Raw genomic sequence first — 9632 nt, 5'->3', positions numbered from 1 at the left:
GACGGGGTTTCACCATGTTGACCAGGATGGTCTCGATCTCTTGACCTCGTGATCCACCCGCCTCGGCCTCCCACAGTGCTGGGATTACAGGCTTGAGCCACCGCGCCTGGCCTCTCCCACTGGTATTTCTAAGTAGTATCTGAAGTGGGGAGACAGGAGATGTCTTGAAAACACTGAAGGCAGAGCTCTGGAGACCTCAGCCTGTGGGACTTAGATGACAGACCAAACCTTTGGCTACAGTTCTTCTTTAAGAGAAAACAGAGATAGAAGGACCTGGGTTCTAGGTCCATTGCAACGACCTAGAGAAATAATGCCAGATACACCATGTGCCTTTACTCCTCATCCATGTGCACAATAAACATTACCAAACGATGGAGCATCCCTTCCTGCTGACCCCAGAAACATCTACACACCCCTTATTAATGCCACAGTCCAGGTGGCCCCTATCAACCAATCAGTATCAATTGGCAGCTCAGAAGAAACCTATTTGCCATCCCTCGCCCAGAAAGAGAATGTTTTGAAGGACAGCAGGACTTTAAGGAGGTGACATGTAGTTTGAGGCAAAACCCTTTTTATTTAATTATTTTTAATTTTGTAGAGGTGTGGTCTCACTATGTTGCCCAGGCTGGTCTCCAGCTCCTAGGCTCAGTTGATTCTTCCACCTCAGCCTTCCACATGAGCCACTGTGTCTGACCCAGGACAAAGCCTTTTGAGAAATACCAACCTATCCCTTCTTTCTTTCCTCCCCATCTAGATTTCCCTCCAGTACCAGTCTGGAGGTTCCTGGTATCACACCTGTGGAGGGACCCTCATCAGACAGAACTGGGTGATGACAGCTGCTCACTGCGTGGACTCGTAAGAAAAACAAACACCAGCTTTCCTGGGCCCCTGGAAGGGGAAGGGGAAGAGGAAGGGACTGACCCTTCTGAAGGATGACATAACTTTGCAGGACAGTACTTCCGGGGCTGGGCAGTAGCCCCCTTCCTGTTCAGGGGCCTGTGGGGGGGTAGTATGGTAAAAAGTACAAATTGTGGAGTCAGGCAGGCTCAAATTCAAATGTTGCTCCACCAAATTCTAGCTGTGTAGCCTTGGGCAACTATGCCCCCATTCTCTTAACTCTCAAAAGGGCTAATAACATTTACTTTGTAGAAATGTGAGGATTGAGTAGGTATGTAAGTGTCTAGTCAACGTCCGAATGGTGACTATTTTTTCCTATTTGTCTTGGGCACTGGTTTTTACATTTGAGCATGTGTCAGAATTACCTGGAAGGCACAGATTGCTGGGCCCCACCCAGCAGAGTTTCTGATTTGGTAGGTCCGGGGTGAGGCTTGATAATTTGCATTTCTAACAAGTTTCGAGGTGATGCTCACGCTGCTGGCCCAGGAACCATGCTTTAAGAACTACTAGCCTAGAAGTCAGCTGGGTGCAGTGGCTCACGTCTGTAATCCCAGAACTTTGGAAGGCCAAGGCAGGTGAATACCTGAGGCCAGGAGTTCAAGACCAGGTGGCCAACATGGCGAAAACCCATCTCTACTAAAAATAAAAAAATTAGCCGGGTGTGATGGCGAGCACCTGTAATCCCAGCTACTTGGGAGGCTTAGGTAGAGATAATTGCTTAAAACCCAGGAGGTAGAGGTTGCAGGGAGCTGAGATTCTGCCACTGCACTCCAGCCTGGGCAATAGAGTGAGACTCCCTCTCAAAAAAAAAAAAAGAACTACTAGCCTAGGAGTCTCTGCTTCCCTCAAAATCTTGGTGGCTGAGAGCCGTTATTTCATTTAGGCACACTATACTTCTCCCAGGTTACAAGATATTCAGCCTATAATGTCAAACTGAGAAAATGGAAGTGATGGTGGTATCTTTCACTTCCACAACTTAGTCAACTAGGGAATGAAAGAGCTTGTTACTTTCTCATTTTGGAGAGTCTTACATCCCTCCTCTCCCTGGACCAGATAAGATGGGTTCCTGTCCTACAGATAATAAACAAAACCTGGGCACAGTGGCTCACAGTTATAGTCCCAGGTACTAGGGAAGCTGCACTTGAGCCTGGGAGTTTGAAGTAGGATCACTTGAGCCTGGGAGTTTGAAGCCAGCCTGGGCAACACAGCAAGACCCCATCTCTTAAAAAAAAAAAAAAAAAAGGAAGACATTTTCTTAAATTTAAAAAAAAAAAATGAAAGATGGTTTTCCAACTTTTCTCTAAGTGGGGGAAAGAGAAGATTTGAGTCCCCTGGATGATTCAGTGTTTCCTTTTCTCACTCCAGCCCATTGACTTTCCGTGTGGTGGTTGGAGACCATAACCTGAGCCAGAACGATGGCACTGAGCAGTACGTGAGTGTGCAGAAGATCGTGGTGCATCCATACTGGAGCAGCAATAATGTGGCTGCTGGGTAGGAGCAAATCCAAGCTGGCTCTGGGCTGGGTGGTGGAGGGCTGACTGGCCAATAATTGGCTGTCTTCACCTGGTCTTTCAGAGGGCTGGAGGGATTGCACGGCCTGAAACCTAGTCCATGGCTCCTGGCCTGGCCTTTAGTTTAGGGGACCAGCTAGCCTGAGAGAGGGCACCATGTCCTGGAGGAAGCAATCAGCTGGCTTGTTCATCCAGGAGGACTTTGAGAATTTAGGTTCTGGCTGGACATGGTGGCTCATGCCTGTAATCCCAACACAGGGAGGCCAAGGTGGGCAGATCACCTGAGGTCAGAAGTTTGAGACCAGCCTGACCAATATGGTGAAACTCTGTCTCTACTAAAAATACAAAAAAAAAAAAAAAAAAAAAAAAAAAAAAAAAAAAAAAAAAAAATTAGCCAGACACGATGGCATGCGCCTGTAATCCCAACTACTCAGGAGGCTGAGGCAAGAGAATCACTTGAATCCAGGAAGCAGAGGTTGCAGTGAGCTGAGATCATGCCACTGCACTCCAGCCTGGGTGACAGCGTGAGATTCTGTCTCAAAAGAAAAAGAGAATTGAGGTTCTGGAGGGCTTGAGAATCTTTGAAGATCTTTAGGAGTTATTGGGTCCAGGCTGGTTTGCACAGTTGTATTACCTAAAGCCCCTTCTCCACAAATTTTAATGTTCTGTTTTCATGGGGTTTTTAAATTGTTATTTATTATTCATATTATAGAATAGACTCCATCAGCAAAGGTAAATTTCCTAAAGTGAATCTTTTCATTATTATTATTTTTGTTTATAGAGACAGGGTCTTGCCACGTTGCCCAGGCCGGTCTCGAACTCCTGGGCTTAAGCCATCCTCCCGCCTCAGCCTCTCACAGTGCTGGGATTACAGGCGTGAGCCATTGCGCCCGGCCCTAAAGTGAATCTTATACGGGAAAATTGTAAGTTGAGCTGTAAACTTCTAGAAAAGAAATAGTTAAAATGGTGGTCAATTCTATAGCATGTGGAGGTGGGGATGGGTTCAAGGAATTGGAATATTCTGCTGAGCTTGTAGAGCCACTCACCTTTTACATGTTTCCTCTTTGAGAACTCTGCCGCCAAGATCACGCCACTCTGCTCCTTTCAGATTCCTCCATTCTCTACTTCCCTGGGCTGCAAAGGTTGGAGCTAGGCTGCAATACCAATGTCTCACCAGCAGATGCTGCTGTTACACACAGAATGTTTACATGTTAAATTGTAATTGCTCTAGTTTGAGGCTTAGCAAGTGAGCCCCCTCCTTCTTCTTCAAAGTCATCAGTTTCCAGTTCCATGGTGACACAAATGCTTAGAGAGGGCCAGTGCATATGCTGACCTCAGAGAAGGGCTGATCCCATGAGTGAACAGTCTCCTTTTTTCCTGCAGCTATGACATCGCCTTGCTGCGCCTGGCCCAGAGCGTTACCCTCAATAGCTACGTCCAGCTGGGTGTTCTGCCCCAGGAGGGAACCATCCTGGCTAACAACAGTCCCTGCTACATCACAGGCTGGGGCAGGACCAAGAGTAAGTAGACTACGTTGGCACCATCCACCACAAGGCTCTTGATTAGGTAGCTGAGCTTTTTTTTCTGGTTTTATTTATTTATTTATTTATAGAGATGGGGTTTCACCATCTTGGCCAGGATGGTCTTAAACTCCTGACCTCGTGATCCACCCATCTCGGCCTCCCAAAGTGCTGGGTGGGATTACAGGTGTGAGCCACCGCACCTGGACTGGTAGCTGAGCTTTTAATGGAACCATATATATATTAACTGATGCATTAAATCAAGCTAAGAGCCGGGCGCGGTGGCTCAAGCCTGTAATCCCAGCACTTTGGGAGGCCGAGGCGGGTGGATCACGAGGTCAAGAGATCGAGACCATCCTGGTCAGCATGGTGAAACCCCGTCTCTACTAAAAATACAAAAAATTAGCTGGGCATGGTGGTGCATGCCTGTAATCCCAGCTACTCAGGAGGCTGAGGCAGGAGAATTGCCTGAACCCAGGAGGCGGAGGTTGTGGTGAGCCGAGATCGCGCCATTGCACTCCAGCCTGGGTAACATGAGTGAAACTCCGTCTCAAAAAAAAAAAAAAAAAAAAAATCAAGCTAAGAATGGGCTGTGAAACAGTTGAGAGATTGATAGACTCTTAGAACTAAAAAAGACTTTACCACAGAGAATTTTACCAGTCCCTCATTTTTTTTTTATTATTTATTTATTTTGAGATAGGGTCTTACTCTGTTGCCCAGACTGCAACTTCTACTTCCTAGGCTCAAGTGATCCTCCAATCTCAGCCTCCTAAGTAGCTGGGACTATAGGCATGCACCACCACACTCTGTTGAAATGGAGTCTCCCTCTGTCACCAGGCTGGAGTGCAGTGGCGCAATTTCAGCTCACTGCAACCTCCACCTCCCAGGTTCAAATGATTCTCCTCCTCAGCTTCCCAAGTAGCTGGGCTGTGAGTCTATTGGGAAAAGCTGGAGCTAGGAGAGACACATGGTTCAAATCCAGCTTCTGATCTCAGTTCATTTAATGTTATTGTGGTCCAGTTTCTTTCTTTTTTGTTTTTCTTTCTATTTTATGTAAATTTTTGGTGCTGCAAAAGAAGTGGCACTCAAATATAAATTTTCTCAGCAGGGCAATTTACTTCTATAAAAGGGTGCATCTCACAGATGGAGCAATGGCGAGCGCACACCCAAACAGGGGAGGGGAAGGGGATTCTTATCCCTGATGCAGGTAGCTCCTACTGCTGTGCTGTTCCCCTATTGGCTAGGGTTGGACTGCACAATCTAAGCAAATTCCAATTGGCTATTTTAAAAGGAGCAGAAGTATGAGCCAGAGTAGTGGGGTGAGCAGTTTGGTGGGAAGGACAGTTACAGAACAGGTAACTAAAGGTGACTCAGGTGAAAGCAGGTGATCATTGTGAGTCAGGATGAAGTACATGATCAGGGGAACAGATGTGAACTACTGATTAGAACTGGTGGAAAAGGTTGTTTACTAAAACTATGAGAAAGTTAAACTTAAAATGGAGGACAAATAACTGAACATACTGACATACTGATTCTTTGAAGAGAAATTTACAACTCATTGTATCCAACATTCTTTCTTTCTTCTTTTCTTCTTCTTTTTTTTTGAAACAGAGTCTCCCTCTGTAGCCCAGGCTGGAGTGCAGTGGCACGATCTTGGCGCACTGCAACCTTCACCTCCTGGGTTCAAGCGATTCTCCTGCCTCCACCTCCCAAGTAGTTGGGATTACAGGCACCCGCCACCATACCCAGCTAATTTTTGTATTTTTAGTAGAGACGGGGTTTCACCCTGTTGGCCAGGCTGGTCTCGAACTCCTGATCTCAAGTGATCCACCTGCCTCAGCCTCCCAAAGTGCTGGAATTACAGGCATGAGCTGGTAATCCAGCCCTGGTCCAGTTTTTCGACCAATCACATGAGAGTTTTGTAACAGTCCAAATGAAAAGTGCAGAGGCTTTGAAAAGTCAAAAGAGCAAGATAAGGGAAAGCTGCACCAAGCTCTTAAGAAATGGAAACGAGCATGCACAATCCCAGTTCTACTCTACGGAGCTTGTCGTGTAAGGAGGAAGCAGAACAGACAGATAAATCATCCACAAATAAGACCATTCCATGACCCAACTAAGTTATCCACAGGTGAGAAGAAGCAGGAGTAGGGCTGGTGGCTTGGAGCCTAGGTACGGTAAGCAAGGCTGCCTCCCTGAGGGAAAGGAAGGGTCCTGTGTGGCCATATAAAGAGAAGACAGAAGGATCCACCACAAGCAACAGGTGGAGAGAAGGAGTGTGGCCTGCGTTCCGCTTTCACCAGAGTTTGGGAAGGTGTGGCAGGGGTGGAAGGTTTGTCCACTGGACAACATCTGGAGCTAATCGCCAATGCTGTGTGTCCTGTTCAGCCAATGGGCAGCTAGCCCAGACCCTGCAGCAGGCTTACCTGCCCTCTGTGGACTACGCCATCTGCTCCAGCTCCTCCTACTGGGGCTCCACCGTGAAGAACACCATGGTGTGTGCTGGTGGAGATGGAATTCGCTCTGGATGTCAGGTGAACACGTGCAGAGGGTGTCAGATGTCCCACCCCAGGTCCTGCCACTCTGTGCCTATCCCTCCACCCCTTTTCCTCACCTTCCTATTCCACACTTACTCTTGGTCCTACACAGACTCAATTTTCTACTCTGGCATGTAAGTGAGAATGATTCTGTGCTAGTAACTCTATATTCACAGAACCTCAAAGTTGAAAGGAACCTTAAAATTGATCTCGCTCTATGCCCTCACTTCAAAGCTTGTATGTGACCCAACATTTGTGTGTCATTGTTGGTATATGTGTGTGTTCTTAGAGTTTGTTACCTAGATTAACAACAGTGATGGTGGAGCTGGGCCTGGAGGGTGGTTGTGATGGTGCATGAGGCAGCATCCTGTCCCCCACCCACCCATTAGTCCAACTTCTCTTGCAGTTCCTCTACCACCATCCCTTTGCCCCAGCGGTATTTCTGACATTATGTACAGGTGAGTTTGATAGGGGAAATTGCACAAAATAATTTTTTTTTGAGACAGAGTCTCGTTCTATTGCCAGGCTGGAGTGCAGTGGTGCAATCTCGGCTCACTACAACCTCTGCCTCCCAGGTTCAAGCAATTCTCCTGCCTCAGCTTCCTGAATAGCTCGGACTACAGGTGTGCAGTGCCACGCCCAGCTAATTTTTGTATTTTTAGTAGAGACAGGGTTTCACCATGTTGACCAGGATGCTCTTGATCTCCTAACCTCGTGATCCGCCCCCCTCAGCCTCCCAAAGTGCTGGGATTACAGGTGTGAGCCACCATGCCTGGCCACAAAATAATTTTATAATAGCTTATTTGTAACAAATATAACCTTCCCCTATTTTGATGAGGTCAATCAGCAACAAACCATCTTGCAGATTTCTTTTATTATTATTATTTTTTAATATAGAGATGGGGTCTTGCTTTGTGGCCCAGGCTGGTCTGACTCTGGAGCTCAAGTGATCCTCCTGCTTCAGCCTCCCAAAGTGCTGGGAATACAGGCGTGAGCCACCATGCCCCACCCCAGATTTCTTGATGCAGTTTAACAACTGTTCATTATGTATATACTATATGCCAGGCATTGTGCTAAGTGCTAAGGATACAAAGATGGATCAAACAGCATCAAGTAAAGGAACTAGAGGAGCAGACATACAATAGAATATTGTAATACCGTGTGGTTAAGTGTTCATAATAAGATGTACACCGCCCAAGGGTAGGTACTCACCTCTACCTACTGGAGCCGGAAAAGACCTGCCTTCTCCAAGAAAGTAGAATCTGTAGTGGGTCTTGGTGGGTAGATAGGAATAGGCTAGGCCAAAAGGAGAAAAGACATTCAGAGGGAGGGAACAGCATGAATAAAGGCATGGGGCCAAGAAGCAACCCAGAGTACCTGGAGAATTATGGGCCATTCCCTAAGGCTAGAGTAGAGCAGAGGCTGGAAGCCCATGAGCCAAATCTAGCCCACTGCTTGTTTTTATATGGCCCATGAGCTTAGAATGGTTATTACATTTCTATTTCTATATATATATACATATGTGTGTGTGTGTTTTTTTTTCTTTTTCTTTTTTCTGAGACGGAGTCTTACTCTGTCACCCAGGCTGAAGTGCAGTGACAGAATCTTGGCCCACTGCAACCTGCACCTCCCGGTTGCAAGCAATTCTCCTGCCTCAGTCTCCTGAGTAACTGGGATTACCGGCACACACCATCATGCCCGGCTAATTTTTGTATTTTTAGTAAAGATGGGGTTTCACCATGCTGGCCAGGCTGGTCTCTAACTGGCTGGTCTCGAACTCCTGACCTTGTGATCTGCCTGCCTCAGCCTCCCAAAGTGCTGGGATTACAGGCGTGTGCCACCATGCCCGGCCATTTTTTTCTTTTCTCTCTCTCTTTTTTTTTTTTTTTTTTTTGAGACAGGTTCTCTCTCTGTTGCCCAGGCTAGAGTACAATTGTGCCATCACTGCAACCCCTACCTCGTGGGCTCAAGTAAGTCTCCCACCTCAGCCTCCCTAGTAGCTGAGACTATAGGCACACACCACCACGCCCAGCTATTTTTTGTATTTTTGGTAGAGACAGGGTTTCACCATGTTGCCCAGGCTGGGATTATTACATTTATTAATGGTAAGGGAAAAAAATCAGAATAATAATATGTCATGATACATGAAAACTATTTAAAATTTCTGTGCCCATAAATAACATTTCATTGGAATACAGTCACAGTTGCTCACTTACAAATTGTTTATGGCTGCTTTTTTTTTTCTTTTTTTCTTGAAAAGACAAGGTCTGACTCCATCACTGAGGCTAGAAGGCAGTAGGGCTATCTTGGTTCACTGCAGCCTCAACTTCCTAGGCTCAAATCATCCTCCTTCCTCAGCCTCCCAAGTAGCTAGGACCACAGACACATGCCGTCACATCCAGCTAATTTTGTTTTGTTTGTTTTTGGTAGTGACAAGGTCTCACTGTGTTGCCCAGGCTGGTCTTGAACTCCTGGCCTCAAGCGATCCTTCTGCCTTGGCCCCCTAGAGTGCTGGGATCATCAGTGTGAGGCACCATGCCCAGCCTATGGCTGCTTTTGTACTACAACACAAAGTAGTTGCAACCAAGACTGAATGGCCTGCAAGGCCTGAAATATGTACTATTTGGCCCTTAACAAGAGGTTTGCTGACCCGTGGGCTAAAACAGAAGCTACCACCATATTAGGAAATGTCAGGAGATAAAACTAGAGAGCGAAGCAAGAGCCGCACAACTCAGGGCTTCAAATGCCATGCTTGGGAACATATACTGTATCTCTTGGGCATCGGGAAGCCATCGAAGACCTGTAAACAGGAGACTAGCACAACCAGATTCACCTTTTAGAAGTGTTCTCTAGGCATGCTTTTGAAGAGGGCAAGAAAGGCAGGGAGACTGCCTCATATTGCAATGATCTAGGCAAGAAATTTGGAAGAAATGTGCCTGAATTAAGGCAGTGGTGATAGGAACCTGAGGAGAGATGGAGGAGGATCTGGAACAACAGCCAAGCAACTGGTGTAAGTGATTTGTGGGAGAGCGTTGCTGCCATAAATGAAGCAAGGTTTATAGGATTTGAGAGAGAAGATGATGAATGAGTTTGGTTCTGGACAAGCTTTGTCTGAGATCCCAGTGGGACATTCAGGTATAGCAACTGGTGAGAATTTTTTTTTTTTTTTT

General features: G+C 46.5%; 1 protein-coding gene across 1 annotated transcript in view; it reads left to right on the top strand.

Moving 5' to 3' along the window:
- CELA1 (chymotrypsin like elastase 1) overlaps window positions 1-9632 on the top strand; it is a 27025-nt gene that overhangs the window by 7772 nt on the left and 9621 nt on the right. Inside the window, exons 4-7 of the mRNA XM_017545693.2 lie at window positions 755-855; window positions 2263-2388; window positions 3792-3928; window positions 6314-6459. Of these exons, the coding sequence (XP_017401182.1) occupies window positions 755-855; window positions 2263-2388; window positions 3792-3928; window positions 6314-6459 (510 nt within the window). The remainder of the gene's footprint in view (window positions 1-754; window positions 856-2262; window positions 2389-3791; window positions 3929-6313; window positions 6460-9632) is intronic.

Source organism: Cebus imitator, unplaced genomic scaffold (genome assembly GCF_001604975.1).
Source record: "Cebus imitator isolate Cc_AM_T3 unplaced genomic scaffold, Cebus_imitator-1.0 Scaffold181, whole genome shotgun sequence".
In the NCBI taxonomy this organism is placed as follows: domain Eukaryota; kingdom Metazoa; phylum Chordata; class Mammalia; order Primates; family Cebidae; genus Cebus; species Cebus imitator.
The sequence above is the reverse complement of the archived record's forward strand: the minus strand, read 5'-3'. Positions and strand labels throughout refer to the sequence as shown.